Below are 17,913 nucleotides of genomic sequence, written 5' to 3'. Positions count from 1 at the left end.
GAAAGTTTTTATTACTGTTCTGGCTACCTTTAAAACTATGGCTTTAATGAATACCCCTTACTCTTTCATTTTTTTAAACTGCATATACTGACACCCCTTGAGCAATGACAGAATTAGTATGTTTCTACTTCTTCCTGTTCATGATGATTATGATTTTATTATAATCAATTTTTGTTTTTAAATATACATGCATTTTTAAATTTTATTTTTTGGTTTACAGTCTTTGCATGGTATCCTTGACTCTGGTTATAAACGTATGTATACGTTACCTCTCTTACGGGTACTTACAGTCATCTTTTTATAGGTGGTATTTTGCGATGATTTCCATGTCTGGAGTCTTCTCAGTCACGTTCTCTGTGATATTTGCCTATGTAGCTGACATCACCCAGGCGCATGAGCGAAGTACAGCTTACGGATGGGTAAGATAACATTATGTTTTTTAACCAGAGAAATAAATTACTAAAAATGCACTGGAAATTGAGACTTAAAATAAGTGTTAAATATTGGCTTACATAAAAGAAAATCTAAAGCAATTGAAATTTAAAAAGAGACTTATGAGAAGTTAAAAATAATAAGATAGAAATTGCTAGTAATTTATTCTCTGCTTTTAGGATTGGAAGATTGGCAGGAATGTGTGAGTTGTCAGTTGCAAAGTTTTTTTAAAATTGTTGCAACTTGTTTCTTGTTAGCTGATCCCTTGAGGAACCATAAACAGTAAACAGGTGCTAAGATCGTAAGTCTCTGGGCACCTAATCAGCATTGGAGAGGCAACAGAACCTCAGCCATGTTAATCCATTGTTACTGTATTGCTCATTGTGTGACTCAGGCACTAAGTTGCGACATGGTACCGCAGGAAAAAATCATTCATTCAGTAGATAACTGTTGAGTGCATAACAAAAGTTATAGGAAATCTTTTTACAGGATAATTGAGTATTAGACACATCACTTGTAGTTTTCTTAGGCAAGATAATGGCATTGTGGTTATGTAGGAGAAGAGAGACCAGTAGAAGATGGCAGCCTGAAGCCCTTTAGTTTAGAGTTCACAACTCTGAGAACTGCTTAAGTGGTTCATGGGGAAAAGACGACAGGTGAGCATTTGTGGGTATGTGTTCAATGCGTGAACCTGTTGGGGCATGTAGGTGTTGTACAGGAAAAATGTCCCCTTTTTCCCTTCAGGTTCTTTGGCTAGCATAATAATTAAGTTTACATAGGACAGATTAACAGGAGAAAAACATTTAATTTTGTATGTATAGGAGTCCCACAAAGACATGAGAGACTCAAGGGCAATCAAGTAATTGGGGCTAATTAACCATCCTGAGCTAAGGAGGAAAGAGGGTAGGGGCCTGGGGCTCCAAAGGAGAGGAAGACAGTTCACAGGAAGATGAGAAGAGCAAATAAGCACCTGGTGCACAGATGTCTGCCTGCCCCGCGGGTAAGCCATTCTGCTGGGGAGCTACCTTTGGAGTTGTCCCTCCTCCCAGTGTAGGCCGCCTCTCTAAATTCTTTTAGGCTGTTAAGGAAAAGGTTAAAAAGTGTTTCCTGCGTCTCCTGGGTCTTAACCAGCTTTCAGCTCGAAACAGTCCACGTGCCAAAATGGCACATTTTGGGGTGGCTTATTCTGCCTTCAGTGTGCATTGTGCTGTTTTCTCAACTTTTCCTGTGTTTCAAATGTTTATAGTAAGAAGGTAGAAGAAGAAAGATGATCTGGCTAAGTTGTTGAGTAGATTGAGGGGGGTTGAATGCCAGAAACTCAGGTTACATCTCCCCTGAGTCTCATTCTTTCTTTTAAATGCCACTTCCTGAAAGATAGTAATTAGTCAATTCAGTGTTGACTGACTGAATCGTATGAATCAGTGATGGACCTGTAAGTCGGTTAAATGCTTTTCACAGCACACAACAGCAGTTATTACTTTGTTGAATTTAGATATCAGCAGTTTAAAAACACCTCCTTTGACCCCACTTGCCCTCTAGCTACTGCCTGCTCTCTCCTTCCTTCCCTTTTTCCCCTCCTCCACCCAGTGTCTCTCTTGTCATGTCCTAAAACAGGGCATCTCTAGAGAGCTGTGGAAGGGACAGAGGGAGAAGCAGATAGGAAGGCTTCAGAGAAGGCAGGTTGTTCAGGGTGGGCCCTTAAGGGCGGATGCGGAGTTGAGGGGTGCCGAAGCCTCGTTTATCCTGCTGGGGCGGCTTTTCTCAGCAGTGCGGAAAATACGCATTGAGATGCTCATTTTCTCCAATTTTATTAATTGTTGTTCCTTGCTTTCACCAGAAAAATCATTTGCAAAGCTGTTGCGCTAAGCAGCAGTACTTAATGATCTCAGAGAGAGAGTTCTGGAACCAGAGGGATCAGGACTTAGTTCCCCTGTCTCTTGCTCAGTTCTTCATTTGTAAAATGGCAGTTACAATGATGTCTGTTCGCAGGGATGTTGAGAGATGTTAGTGAGAGGAGCTCCCTGCGGAAGTGTGCCCTCTCAGCCACCACGTGAGCCTGCCTGGACTTGTTCACAGGACTCAGGATTTGGCCAGTGATTAACCTTTACATTTACCTCTGACTGTCAGGAGTTGAGATGACAAAACTGAAAAGAGAAAAAGAAAAAAAGCTTGAAGTCTCCCTCTCTTACAGATATAGGAAGATTTATTGCCAATTAATTACAAGATCATCAGTCAAGTCCAGCTGGAACTCTGAGGAGCATTTTGAGATCTGCTGAAGAATATTTATGTACACCTTCCTTACTGAAACTCCTCCAGTAAACCAAGAAAAGTGGTCATTCTTTCAGTGGCTGCAGTAATGAAACTATATGAAGTGACTTAACGCTCATTGAGACTGTTGTGGTGAAGTCATCCTTTAGATTTGCTCCTCAGAGTCATATGAGTGTTAAGTGAAAGAGGGATTTCGATAAATTCACAAACGAAGCAAGTTGGCTGCTTTGAGTTTTAAGAAAGACACAACATTTTACATAGAATTCCATGGAGTCATAGAGCCCAGAAAACCATTTATTCATTCAGCAAGTATTGATTGAGCATCGGCTAGTTGAGAGTTACGTAGCTAATGAAATAGAACGACTAGGAAACCGCTGCTGCTCCCTGTCCCCTTCTGATATTTAAGACTTTTATTTCCATATTCCACGTGATTAAATTGGCTCCCAGAATATTCACTATTATATATTTTAATAACAGATCTTCCCACTAAACTTGTGGTTTCTCACTATTGCTATACTTATGTGATAGTTCTGTTTTACTTTTTGCGTACTTGAAGAAATTAAACTAATCTTTCAAGTGCTGTGCCCACTTCAGGGTACCACTAAGAGAAGGGAGGGAGGAAGATGAGGGTATTATAGGTGGGTATTAGCAGAGGGAAGGATGGCTGGAGGAAATCCTGAGCACCGTAGGACCTATCCAGATGGAGCTGTGTTAGGAAGGGAGTTTGGACCTGCCCCTCAGTGTCTGAGACCATTTGCTCTGCGGTACCTTCTAAGTTATGAGCCTTTCAGCTCTTCAGATACATAGACTTGTAAATTATAGTGCACATTTCTTCCTCTGTTTTGCAAGACTTAGAGTCTCATCAAGGTTTCGTTTCTGCTTTTGGTAGTTTCAGGTTTTCTCTGTGGCAATTTACAAATATTTGAATTACAGAAATACCACAAAATAGGGCACTTCTTCCTCAGAGCAGTATTGCAGGGTACGTTACATGGATGGGAAAGATGAATTTAAAAGTTTACCATGGTTTGGAGTGCATCATTTATTAATGAACATGAATCTCATAATCAAGTCATTCTTTCTCCTTTGCATCTGAAGCAGTTACTGTAACCCCTTTGAATTTGTAGGGGAGTGTAGTAGAAGGCAGTCATTTTCTACTCAAAACTGAAGTATCAAGTGTGTTTTTATATATTAAATTATTGTTATATAGATAATAACTTAATTTCATTGCTCTTAATGACCAAATCTTGAGTTACTGAACAATCTTTATCTTAGAAAATGTCCAATTGTATAGAACAGAATTATGATAGTAGAGTCTTTTTGACTCCATAATGTCTTTTTGATCTGCAATGAAATAAATGATTGAGTGTTTTCTTCTGTCTACTCCATGATCTTTAGGTCGTTTGCACTTGGAATGCTGTGGAATTACAAAAAGCAGCTTCAGCTGAAATTTAGAAGCTTTAAGGCTGACTGTGCATTTTAGTGAGAAAGATTAATTTCAGAGATTGAAAAAAGGCTTCTAGTCCTTGTCATCTATGTGCACTTAAGACATTACTTCTTTATTTGTACATTGAGTCATAGAGTGTTTTCTCAGTGTACATAGTCATTTGATAAGGATTAAGATAAGGGAATACTCTTACGAGTAAATGAATGGATGACTCATTTCGTGCAGATATGATATTGTTAGTATTAGCACCTGAGGACCCCGCAGCAGTACTGCCATGGCACATTGAGGACGCCACAGCCATGCTCCCCTAGAACTTAAGGATACTGTGACAGTGCTCCCAAAGTTGTTTGCATGACATTGCAGTTCATCATGTACTTACGTGATTGCCTTGATCTTCTTAGATAACTTGAAAAAACCCAAAGGGCAGGAGCTCTGTCTTCTTAATTATCTGGCACATAGTAAGCACTCAATAAATACTGAACCAAGGAATTCCCATTCCCCAAATTAAAATTCTCTATAACCCCACTTTATCCCCAGAAAAAAATTTTTTTAACTTTTGGTTTTTTATAGTATTTTTGGTTTAATACTAATTTCAGATACATTGTATTTTTACATTGTGGGGGCGGCACGTAACGGATGAATGAAGAATGGCATTGGCTAGCCAGGAATCATCATTTCAATCATAATGCTTTCTGTAGTTTCTATTAAAAACCATTAGAAGTTTAGATGACCACTTATAAATGTGCTTTTGACACCCATTGGAGACTGTCCATTTCAGCTTAGGAACATTCAGATTACAGTCCAAAATAAAGGGAGCATTCGACCTGCTCGTGGGAAAGAGTGAAGCAGCTCCACATGGATTCCAGTTGCAGGTGTGGTCAGTTGGCTGTGTGGTCTCTGCTATTAGGTGGAGGTTGGGGGTGACAGCATGAAGGAGATCCCCAGCCCAGGGGCCTCTCATTAAAAAGCTCCGATGTCTCTCTAAACAGATTTTTTTTTTTTGAAATTTTTTTATAGCCTTTTCTAAGACTGTCAGGGATTTTTTTCCCCATCTTGGTGCTAGTAAAGTGGTCACCAAAAGGATGAAATGGTGAAGATAGTACATGTTTTTGGAAGATGAAATTATGAAGTTAAACTTGCACAGTCCCTGAGTTATTTGTAGACATTTATCATCAGCCCTGCAGAAATGTTTTTTATACCTTTCTCTCTACATCCCCATTCCCCAGTTAGACTAAAGCGTGTATGTTTATTTATGGGGAAGGTTTAACAGTTTTTATTTCTAATAGGATCCTCCTCTTTTTCACTCATAGCTTTCTAGAATATCTCCAATTAGTTAATTGTGAACAAATCCTTAAAACAAAATTACTTAAATTCTCTTTCATTCTTAAAAGTTGTATGCAACTGAATCCTTTTGTCTTTTTAAAGCCAAGGGAAGGATGGCTTTAGGTATGCACCTGTGAAACCCTGGATGAGAACAGGAACATAGGTGTGCACCTGCAGCATAGGGAACCCTGGGTGAGAGTGTGCTTTTTCCATAGGTCTCAGCCACATTTGCAGCCAGTCTGGTCAGCAGCCCAGCTATTGGCGCATTGCTCTCTGCCAGTTACGGAGACAGCCTCGTTGTGCTGGTGGCCACAGTGGTGGCTCTTCTGGACATCTGCTTCATCTTGTTGGCTGTTCCAGAATCTCTGCCAGAGAAGATGAGACCTCTTTCCTGGGGAGCTCAGATTTCGTGGAGACAAGCAGATCCTTTTGCGGTAAATACAAACACTAAAACATTTACTTTCTTACATACGTCTTTCTGAGCCATGTAAATAAAAGAACATTTCTGCAGCCTCAAGCATCCTAGCAGTTGTTGATCCATTTTTTTTCTCCAGTAAAAATAGAAAAAATTTAATTGCTAAGTAAGGGACTGAGGTAGGCTGTACACCAAAGAGTATATATAATTTATACTTCTTAAATCCAGCATGTGGTTATCATAAGGGAAGGGACAAGAAATTCTTGTCTGGTTAATTCCTGACGAAGGCTTGAGAAGGAAGATTTTTTATTTCTTTTTGCACAGTTTTCATCCCTTTTTTTTTTTAAGCAAAATGAATGTAGCCATTTGAAGTGGTTGTTTTCATTCACTTAAATTCAAAAGTGTTAAATGCATTTGAACTGACTGAAGTAGTTATTTTTAAGTTGTTAATATACACCCACTTTGAACAGAGATTTTAAACTTATCTTTTACAAATTGGATTCTTTGTTTTGTATTTTGTTTGTTTTTTGGCATAGGGGAATTCCATTAACAACAAAAAAAAGTGCTGAGAAAAAGAATCTTCCCTCTCTATCTGGTTTGAAATTGTTCTTGAAGGAAATACGTGCAGAAAAATACAACCAGTGATTTGATTTTTGCTTTTTATCCCCTAAGTTTATCTTTTCGGAAAAACACATGTAACAAAACTAACCCATGAGAAATTCTTTTCTAAAAAGTTCCCTCAGTGCATGAGCTGGGTACCCTGCTCTTTCTGTTTGTGCTATGATGTCAGATATCAAGAAATAGGTGTGGTGCTCCCTTTGACAGCAGATATACTAAAATCAGAATGATACAGAAAAGCTTAGCATGGCCCCCGTGCAAGGATGACGCACAAATTTGTGAAGCGTTCCATATACATGGATGGATGTTATATTATTTTCTCTACTCTTCTCTGGGTTTGCAATATTCTATAATAAATGATTTTTAAAGATAAAGAAAATGTGCCCTATGGAGTTGGTCTTGGCAGCTGAAATCAGCGGGATCAGGTAATGACCACAGATGGAAATCACCTCCTCCCTCTTATTCAGAGTTTTTAATCTTTATTATACCAGCTGTGAGAAAACGAACCATGAAACTTTTTCTGCAAAGAGTTAGTATAAATTGGCAAGCCTTATCTTTGTCAACCCTGCGGGTTTGCTTGGTTGGTACGATACAGTTTGTCTTGAATTGGTCTGCTCTGATTTAATTGTTTAAAAGTGGGATATAACTTATCTACGTGTATGTTTTCTTGTCTATGCAAAGTTGGTATGGCTAGATACGTGATCTTATTTCATGACCGTTTAAACTTTATGTATTCTAGTTATTCCGTATAAGAACTGATCATCTGCTGGGAATCGACTGTTACATTATGCAGCACGCCTGATGACTCTGCCCGTCGTATCACTACAGAGTGGTGCTTCCCTCTGTGATAAATACGATGCAGCTTATATAGGAAATGTCTTAACAAATGCATATATCAAATACAGAACTTTTGAAGCAACCTTTTTATTGAAAAAAGAAAACAAACAACAATCTTGAGGAAGAATTGAGCCCAGCTTTTAGAACTGTTGAAGTCAAAATCTGCATTGAAGTTCCTTGAGGCATGGATCTGGTAAGTAAGATTAAGGGGGGTCTCTAAGCTAGGTGGGGCTTTCGCTGCAAGTAACAGGATGCTTGGTTTACAGAGGCTGAATTCTAAACACACTTGGTTATCTCACAGAGTCTGCAGTTGAAAAGCCAGGACTGGTCCAGCTGCTCAGCCATCTCGACAAGGCCTAGGCTCTTTCCGTCTTTCTACTCTGCCAACCCCAGCATGTGGCATGTCGTTTTTATGGCGGTAAGATGGTCAATGCAGGAATGCGCAGCATGAAAGCTTTCAAAGGCAGGAGGCAGTGGCTGGGAGAAATGGAGAAAGCTGGTGTGGAAGAAACAAACAAACAAATCCCTTTCCTCCAATGGCTCTCTTCTTTTCCAGCAAAGGAATAACTTTACAAAACCTTCCTATCAGACTTTATCCATGATATGCCTGGGCTTGGTAAGTTACTGAAAGAGCCCACATTTTCTTGGAGTTGTAATTTACTAACCCCAGGACTAATAGCTTCAGCTGATCTTTCTTAACCTTTGAGGCTACAGACTGGAACCAGTTTTGTATTCTTGGCGAGGCTGGACTACATTTCCCAGCATCTTTCTCCCGTGCACTTCTGGTTTCCCTTCCATAGGGCCCTGGTGACATTCACAGGGAACTTGAATTGCAACCTGCCAGGGGCATCAGAGCTGAACCACTCCTGTCAGGAATACATATTGAATGCCTGTTACGTGCCGAGAGCTGTGCTGGTTATGAAAAGTCCTCTGAAGTACTCTTGGAGACTTTCCGGTGTAAATCAGGGATAAGTTTGGTTCTTTTTTTATTTTATTTTTTTCTCTTTGTGGAATGTATATACAATGGAATACTATTCAGCCATAAGAATGAGTAAAATAATGCCATTTACAGCAATGTGGATGGACCTGGAGATTGTCATACTAAGTGAAGTAAGTAGGCAGAGAAAGAAAAATACCACATGATATCACATCATTGCTCAAAGTTAGATGTCCTGGTTACGTTTTGCTGAGATTTACTTTAGCAAAGAAGGATGTCTGATTTGTCCTTCCTGAAATATCCTTGAGTGCTGTTTCTCCTTTGCCGCTCCTTCCCTGCGGGACCAGTCCCACACTATTTTGCTTTTTCTTCCTTCTCTTTGCCTTTTCTCCTACCAGATTCATGGCGTATTTTGTCTTTTGAAGAAGGCGATGTTCTGTCAAAGTTCAGCAGGTGTTCTGATTGGCTGGGTGGGTCCATGGATGTCAGACTTGGTGTATTTGTGGGAGAGGATGTGCTACAAGTGTCCTTCTACTGTGCCATCTTGGCCTTTTCACCTATCTTGTTTTTTTAAAAAAATATGTATTTGTGTATTATTTTTCTCTGTCCACTGAAATATTAGTCTAGGAATAAAAAAAGATTGCCAGCCGTATCAATAAATGGAGGATGCTGTGGCCATCAAGTCATCAGGAACTACCACCACCCCTGACAGTGAGCAGAAGGAACTTAGGATGGAGTCTGGCCTCTCCAGCCAACCCCAGCGGTGCCCCCTGAGGGAACTGAGGATGTGGAAGAATAATACTGGCCCTAGGTAGCTAGGTGCATATCAAAGGAATGATTTCAATGAACCCAGGCCTTTGAACCTTCCCATACATAGAACAGCGCTAAATTCCTTCACTTGAGATATCTGGTCTTCTTTAATTGACAGTATTTTCATGTTCTGACTACCTGGTCTTTGTTGCAAAAACTCCTATATATCCTGGCTTCTACCTTGCCCCTTTGGAACAGCCTCTGAGAACAGTGATCTGAGAGGATGTGTCTTGGGCTTAAGTCCTCAGGAAGTCCACCAAATAAAACATAACTCTTAACTTTTAGGTTGTGCATTTTATTTCAGTTGACCAGCTCTACAGGAAGGAGGACCCTGCCCACTTAGTGCAACAACAGCACCGCCCTCAGCATCCAGAGCCACGTTTCAACATGGTGGATTTTGTAAAAATGTTTGTTGGATGGCTGAGCTCAAAACCCAGGATATCTTTCACCTCTGTCTCATACAGTCATAATATTCTGTATCCTTTCTTCCATGACTACTTCTACCTCCATCACCTTTGCTCTGTATCAACACAAGGAGTTTCCTTCCTTCCAGTTTTGCCCATCTCTAAGGGCACAGGACACAGGAGACTGTCCTCTTATAGGCAGGGATCATGTTTTATTCATCTTTGCATCCTTTGCACCTAAGATTATGTCTGGCATGTACTAAATGCTCTGAATGAATTTTCTTCTATAACATTTGATAGCACAGAATATTAGTACGATATATCATTATCATAGTGCTCCATTGAAGTTTATGGAAGGAGTGGGAAATAATCTTCAGTTATTCATTTCCCTCTAAGGACATCCACTATAGAGTCAGGCTGTCTCAGCTAACCAAGCTTCATTATAAGTTCAAATTTGTGCACCAGGTCAACAATTGCCTAAATAAGTCTCCAGTGGTCTACGACCATGAACAACTATTTGAAGGCATCTGTGGGAGTGATCTCACTTACACTGTTGATGCATCCAATTAGGAAATACCCAGGGAACCTCATGGTAACATTGCTCAAGAGTATCATATACAAGGCAAGTAAGTCTACTTTAGAGCTTAATTTCTTCTTCATTGCTGTTACAGAGCAGCAACAGGTAACCCGATTTAGGTAAAATAATAAGGCTGACAGACAAGGCTAATACTGTGATTACTGTTGTTTTGTGAAGTCTGGCTTCTCGTTTACAGATTTCAGATTACAAATGATTAGTGTAAAAAAATGTGGCATACCATAAGTTGACGTCAATGGATGATGTTAATTCAATTGAGTGTAAAAATCCTAATGAACAGAAAGAGCAACTTTCTCACAGTTGGGTGGTGTGGTGCTCTGGGAACTAGACACTTGGTCATTGTCCTAGATTCCTTGCACACAGCTCCTAAAACCCTTGGGATCTCTGGAGTGAGAAGTGCCTTTTGTGTGCTAATGAGATGATCAGTAGCTGGGGGTCCCTGGATGGCTTCTAGAGGAGGGCTGGTTACCCGAAAGACAAAGGCACAGTTACAGAGTTAGAATTTTCAGCCCCACCCTGGACCCCTCGGAAGGGAAAAGAGCCAAGAGACTAAGTTCATTCACCAACAGACAATGATTCAATCAGCTGTGCCTGTGTGATAAAATCTTCATGAAAATCTCTAAACCATGGGGTCTAGAGAGCATCTGCGGCCAAACACACTGAGATGCTGGGACAGTGGTCTGTCTGGAGAGGCATGGAAGCCCTTGTTAGCCTTTCCTTTGCCCCAAATATCTTGCTTGAAGCTCTCTTCCATTTAGCTGTTCTTGGATTTTAGCTTTTTATAATAAACTAACAGTACAGTATACTATAGTTTAAACATATTATATATATGATATACTATAATGTATAGCACTTTCTTGAGTGCTGTGTCCTTCCAGTGAGGTGGGGGAGGTCATCAGGACCCCTCAAATTTTAGTCAGCCAGGCAGAAGTATGTGTAGTCTTGGCATCTCCTTGTGGTTGGCATCTGAAGTCAGGGAAGGGGGAGTCCTGGGGGGACTAAGCCCTTAATCTGTGGGGTCTGTACTAATGCCCATTGTTAGTGTCAGAAGAGCACTGAATTGTTGAATGCCCAGTTGGTATCTGGAACGTTGGAGAATTGGTTGGTGTGAGAAACTCCCCCAACACACACATTTGGCTTCAGAATTGCTATGAGTAAAAACAGCTCAGCAGGTAGGTATATTTTTCTAGAGTGAAGTCCTGGTTCTTTCATCTCTTTCTAACTTTAGACAAGTTTCTTAAGCCTTATTGTACTTCCTCATTTTGAATAGGTTATTGTAATTCTCATGTGGGATTAAATAAGACAACATTTATAGAGTGCTAGGGCAGTGCTTATCAAGCAAGTCTCAAAAAAAAATCTGCTATTATTAACTAAAGGGATTGAAATGGCTTTAATTTTCTGTGATCAATCAGCCCAACAGGGTTTAATTGTCCTCAGATGGTCCAATTAATCATATGGAAGGAACTATATGCACCAAAGGAGTTTGAACACTTAAAAGAGAAGTAGCAGAAGAGTATTTGACTGACAGGAAATAACCCAGAGAACATAATTTCTACTAAAGCATAGAAGACATTGGATGGTGTAGAAAATGGTGCAACTGAAGAGTGTGTCTCTTCAATAACAAAAAGACAAAAATGATCTCATTTACAAAATAGAAACAAACTCACAGACATAGAGGACAAACTTGTGGTTTCCAGGGGGAAAGGGGACAGGGAGGAATAAATTGGGAGTTTGAGATTTGCAGATACACACTACTGTATATAAAATAGATAAACAACAAGGACCTACTGTATAGCATAGGGAACTATACTCAGTATCTTGTAGTAAACTATAATGAAAAAGAATATTAAAAGGAATACATGTATGTTTATGTATGACTGGAACATTATACTGTGCATCAGAAATTGACACATTGTAAACTGACTGTACTTCAATAAAAAAAAAAAAGGAGTGTGTCTCTTAGAAAGAACAAGAGATGGAGAAGTCAGGGAAGTAGAAAAGGAGGGTCTTAAATCTTCAGTTTAGAAGCCACTGGCAGTTCTGGGAACCCCTGATACAATGTTTGAACACATTAGCAGCTGAAGTTGCCTCTTAATAAGATGAACTCACAGATCTATTAGAGTGGCCTTGGCTGTGTGGTTGATTTTAATAAAAAACTTTGATTTTTGTTTTAGCCAAGGAAGAAGCTGGTTATTTTTTCTCATTTAAAAAGTACACTTGCTGGCATTTTCCTGAGTGACCAATATCTCGTGTCAAAGGCATGCAGGCTCAGTTCATGTGGGAAATACCTGTGCTGTGGTTTGTCTCTTGTTGTCTTGTGGGAATATTACACTGAAGGAAAACTATTAAAATAGCAATAAAAATCAACTTACACTTAGCATCAACTACAGATCCAAGATTAATAACAGGTTGGTATTTTCTGCCTCCCTGAGAGGCACCACAAGACTGAAAAATACGGCTGTGATACATGTCTTTAGAGTCACTTAGGAATCCAAAAAGTCACTGTTAGGAATAATTTATTGGTTCCCCGACACATCAGGCTCATTATCATGATCTAAGTACCAGGCTTTGGTACTATTTGTAGTTTTTAGGTAGGTCATTAATGAAAGCTAGAAAAAGGAGTGAGTGTGAAGTCAGTCTCTGAGGTTATTTCACACATTCTCTGTATGGAGGTAACTGAGTGAGCCACTTGTGTTTGTAGAGAAACCAGAAAGCGGGCCATCCAGGTAAATGAAGGGGAAGCTCCCGTAGCCATTGCCAAATATGCTTGACTCTTCAAATCAAAATGCAGTGATTAATGTCCACAGCTATAGAAATGTTATTGCAACACTATCTCAGGGGAGAGATGGACATTGAATGCATAGGTATAAGGAAGAATTTTGAAATTCAAGAGAAGCTTTTACAAGTTTTCAAAGCAAACTCCCCAAATCAAGGAAAGGTAAATCAATATGGTTGTAAGAAAGCACCTAATTAAAAAAGAAAAAACAAACTGAACAGATACTTTTCTCCCTTTGAGTTAGTTATTTAAACTATGTTTTTCAAACACAAGTATATAATGATTTTATGATTTCTTAAATCAACAATATTTTGCAATGCTCTGATTCTGGCTAGAGTGCAGGGGAAGAGAGGGTAGCTGTTCAGGAGGGGAAGTTCTAAAATCTCTGGGAATTAGCCTGTGGGACCTGTATCGACTTGTGTCCAAATGCTATCAGTTGGTTTACAGGGTCCAATACTACACGCGGTCCACTAGCTGACAATGTAGTAGCTTCTGTATGTTTCCTGTTGGAAAGAACAACACTGAGGGGCTTACAGAAAGCATTTCCCACGCAGAAGCACAGCCAGATTCCCACAAACTTTTCTGTATCCTTTTGTGAATGAAAAACATTGCCAGCCATTCCCATTTGGAAGTGGTAAAAGCTACTCATTCTCCAAAATGGTGGTAAGACAATTGTCCTTCTGAGGGTGAATATTCCACAGACCATAACTTGATTCTTAACCCCTATCTTAATCTCTACTCCATCCCAATCATCATTCTCCAAAAATATAAAAAATCAAAACATTGCTGATGTCTTTGGAAATTCTTACATGTTAAATTGATTTTTTTCAGTTACACAGTATAGAAATTCCCACTCAAACTAGCTTAAAACTGTAAAAGGAAATTATTGTCTCATATTAATGAAGATTCAAAGGAAATTTTGAACCCAGGAGAGGCTTAATGGAGCAATTCCAAGGAGGTTACAAACACTCAGCTCTCTGCACCTTTGCTCAACCATCAGTCGTACCCATTTCATCCCTGAACTGTCCAAAGAGACCCAGTAGCAGCCCAGGGCTCTCCTCTGGTGACAGCAAGTTTCCATGGAGTTCCAAACCTTGCAGCCTCACACTGTATCAGTCATGGGAAGAGAGAAAACATCTATGCTTCAGAAATCTCAGTAAACATCTCTTCATGTCTCATTAACTGTGACTGGGTTATTTCCAACCTCTGAACTGGCCAGAAGAATAAAATTTGTTGACTGGCCAGTCACTTAGGATTCAAGGCCATAATTTGGAGTGGAGTGGACACTAGTCAAACACTTGACTGTTACTAGGAAATATTTAGTATCCCAAACCAAAAGTATTCTTCCACTGGAGGGGAATGGATGCCAGGCAATAACAGCAACAACCCCACAAATGGCTATTAGAGCTGTTGCACATAGTGTTCTAGAAGAGGGAAGACAGGGAAGGGACAAAAGGTAATGCTATCAGGACAGCACATAAGATCCAGACATTATTCTAAGGTCTGTAAAGCCAAACTGATCAAGAAAGAATTAAGTGCCTTAAAAAACTAAAAATAAACTTACCATATGATCCAACAATCCCACTACTGGGCAGATATCTGGAGACAACTCTAATTCAAAAAGACACATGCACCCTAATGTTCACAGCAGCACTGTTTACAATAGGGAAGACATGAAAACAACCTAAATGTCCACCAACAGATGACTGGATAAAGAAGATATGGTATGTATATGCAATGGAATACTACTCAGTGGTAAAACAAAGAATGAAATCATGCCATTTGCAGTGTCAACTGAAATAAATGCACAACCTAAAAATTGAGAATTATGTTTTATTTGGTAGATAATTCTGAGGACTCAGCCTGGGATGACAGCCCCTCAGATGGCTCTGAGGGACTGCTCCAAAGAGGCAGGGGAGGAGCTAGGATATATAGGAGTTTTACAACAAAGACCAGATAGTTAGAACATTAAAAGATTACTTGTTAACTGAAGACCAGATATTTCAAGTTAAAGAATTTAGCGCTTTTCTATGTATGGGAGGGAGCAAACATTTGGGCTCATTGAATTCATTCTTTTGACAAGCACCTAGCTGTCTAGGGCCAGTGTCCTGTCCTTTCTTACTTCTGAGTCCCCTCAGAGGGCACCATTGTGAGTGGCTGCAGAGGCTGGGCTGCAGGCTTGTGTTCACTAGAGGATGGTGGCAGCCGCTGATGACTTGATGGCTTCAGGATTCTTTGTTTACTGATACGGTTTGCAGGATTTTTCATTCACAGCAGCAACATGGATGGACCTAGAGAACATCACATTAAGTAAAGTAAGTTAGACACAGGAAAACAAATTATATGAGATCACTTATATGTGGAATCTAATTTAAAAAGTATAAATTCTATTACAAACCAAAAACAGACTCATGGACATAGAAAACAAACTATGGTTACCAAAGGGAAAGGGTGGGGAGGGAGAAATTAGGTGCTGGGGACCAACAGACACATGTTACTACATACAAAATAGATAAACCATAAGGACCTACTATACAGCACAAAGAATTATATTCAATTTCTTGTAATAACATAGAAAGGAAAAGAGTCTGAAAAGAAAAAATATATATATGTGTATGTAAAACTGAATCACTTTGCTATACATCTGATACCAACATTGTAAACCAACGACACTTGAATAAAAATTCAAAACAAAACAAAACAAAACAAAACAAAAATATTTCCAGCAATATCAGAATGCTGCAGCCATCAAGTCATCAGCCACCACCACCACCACCACAGTGAGCAGAGGGAACTCAGGGTGCAGATAAGCAGGCAGCCTGGCCTCTGCAGCTACTCCCAATTGTGCCCCCCTGAGGGAGCTCAGGATGTGGAAGAACAGGATGCTGGCCCTAGACAGCTACGGTGTATGTCAACGGAATGATTTCAATGAGCCCAGACCTTTGAACTTTTCCATACATAGAACAGTACTAAATTCCTTCGCTTGAGATATCTGGTTTTCTTCAATCGACAGTCTTGATGTTCCTACTGCCTGGTCTTTGCAAAAACTCCTATATATCCTGGCTTCTACTTTGCCACTTTGGAACAGTCTTGGAGTGATCTGAGAGGCTGTGTCCGGGCTCAAGTCCTCAGGAAGTCCTCTGAATAAAACATAACTCTCAACTTTTAGGATGTGCATTTTATTTCCATCGACAGTTTCTTGAAGGTTCAAACCTAAAAATGTTTGGGTGTGTACCTGGCATGTTCAGAGTAATCAAATCTTACAGATACATGGAATCTGAAGATAGCCACATTTCCAAATTCAGAATAGTTGTCATGGACAGATGAGAGAGAGACTTTCCTTGCCATTTTGCGCAGGTTGAACAAGGAAACTGCAGGGTTCACTTTACACTGTACTTGTTCACTTGACCTGTGACACCACTCACTTCTACAGACCTCTTAAGCAGGCCTAGAAAGGTCTTCAAAAGTCATCAGTGACAGTCTGCTACCTTCAGACAGGTGACACTTGGTTCCTTGTGACATTTGGTTCCTCTGTGAAGGTTACTAATCTAATGCTGAAAAGCCATATTTGAACATGTTTCTCTAGGACATCAACTTAGTTGGACCATGAATCAGACCATAACATGTCCATTAAATAAGGGAGTGAAAAACACAGTTACCCTAAATGTAAGCACAAATCTTGTTTCTGTTCTAATAAAGATTCATTATATGCTGTTCCATGAAATTTTCTTTCAAAGCAGTTGATTTACTAGAGGTAATGTATCAAAGTGAAGAAAAGGCTTGGAGAGTTAAGTAAACTCCAACAACAGCTAAACGATACCACACTAAATTTGTAAGGTCACCATGGAAAGGTCCAAAGGTGGCTGAGTTACAGACATAACGTTGACTTTAGAATGAGTGTTCTACCAAGACCCATGAGATTCTGAGACAGGAAGAGAAAGACGAAAGGACTGAGATGGGCTGATGCACCCACAGCTGAAAACAGCTGTTGAATAGCAGCAGGCATCTGGGAAAGAACCTGCTGTTTAGCTCAGAAGCCAGAAACACCTTGGCATCACCTCTGGTATTGGAATAAAACCAAAGTCTGGGATGGAACATTCCTGCCGTCATCTGTGAACTGGCTGTAGTTTGGAGAAGCTGAGTGAATCTTGGCCAAACCATCTGCCTTGTGCATTGTTCTGTTCCAGCCCCTTATTGGACAGGAAGTACCTGTTGGGCAGTAATTTCACATCAGGTTACGGTGCTTCATGGTGTTGCTTGAGCAGAGAACTCAAAAAGAGGGAAAAAATCTCCAGAGAAAATCTCCCTGGATATGCCTTGGGGCTGGATGGACCCACAGGGAGGCTGGGGGTTTCTACCCACTTTCCTCGATATCTTAGTATAAGGGCTTCCAAAAAGAAGTAGAGCCCTGGTCTAGCAGAAGAAAGACAGCTGGACAGAACAAAATAGGTTGCTTGGTGAAGGCCAGACAAGGTATTTTAAGATTGATTTAACTTACAGTTTTACCAGATTCATTGTTGTAATTCCAGTACCTCACTCACAGCCACATTTCCATGATGTTTGGTTGAATGGATGGTGACTCTTTTGAAATGTGCACCGTATGAAATCACCTGAGTGCCAGCGAAAGTGTGAGGTGCCCACCTGCCTCCCCACACCCAGGACACTGCTCCACTCACACAGCCCTGCAGTAAAGGCTGGAACAAAAGAGTCTTTCTTCTTAGCAGTGCCTGGGGATGGGATAGTTCCACTTCCTCCTTAAGGAATTAAAGGAGCAAAGGAGGAAACAAAAGATTACTCAAAAATTCCTGGGGCAGGGAGGGTATAGTTCCGTGGTAGAGTGTGCTAGCACGCATGAGGTCCTGGCTTCAATCCCCAGGACTGCCATTAAATAAATGCATAAATAAATAAACTTAATTACCTACTGCCCCCCCCGAATAATAATGAAAAATTAAAAAGAAAACAATTCCTGAATTCTGAAACCAAATGGAAAACTTGCTGTTGATGAAGCAGCTAGTCTGAACTAGCTTGTAAATAAAACCCCCACTTTCTCAGAC

At 40.1% G+C, this 17,913-nt stretch overlaps 2 protein-coding genes and 1 non-coding gene across 5 annotated transcripts in view; all 3 read left to right on the top strand.

Annotated features, from left to right (window-relative positions):
* Positions 1–17,913, top strand: part of ZNF169 (zinc finger protein 169) — a 102,201-nt gene that overhangs the window by 28,576 nt on the left and 55,712 nt on the right. The window lies entirely within an intron of this gene.
* The window catches only part of LOC102524456 (hippocampus abundant transcript-like protein 1), a 68,224-nt gene that overhangs the window by 49,119 nt on the left and 1,192 nt on the right, over positions 1–17,913 (top strand). The window contains exons 5-9 of one of the 3 annotated variants that reach the window (XM_032477398.1): positions 305–419; positions 5,683–5,901; positions 7,240–7,530; positions 7,639–7,755; positions 8,897–9,362. In XM_032477398.1, the coding sequence (XP_032333289.1) occupies positions 305–419; positions 5,683–5,901; positions 7,240–7,302 (397 nt within the window). In that variant the 3' untranslated portion in view covers positions 7,303–7,530; positions 7,639–7,755; positions 8,897–9,362. Of the gene's footprint in view, positions 1–304; positions 420–5,682; positions 5,902–7,239; positions 7,531–7,638; positions 7,756–7,893; positions 8,409–8,896; positions 9,363–17,913 lie in introns of those variants that run through there. The other 2 variants (XM_032477399.1, XM_032477397.1) reach the window with 2 other exon arrangements.
* Positions 6,692–6,798, top strand: LOC116663432. Its single transcript, XR_004319687.1, has one exon. It is a non-coding gene; the product is annotated as a U6 spliceosomal RNA (small nuclear RNA).

The sequence above is a fragment of the Camelus ferus genome, chromosome 4 (genome assembly GCF_009834535.1).
Source record: "Camelus ferus isolate YT-003-E chromosome 4, BCGSAC_Cfer_1.0, whole genome shotgun sequence".
NCBI lineage: Eukaryota > Metazoa > Chordata > Mammalia > Artiodactyla > Camelidae > Camelus > Camelus ferus.
This window is presented reverse-complemented; position numbering and strand designations above follow the sequence as displayed.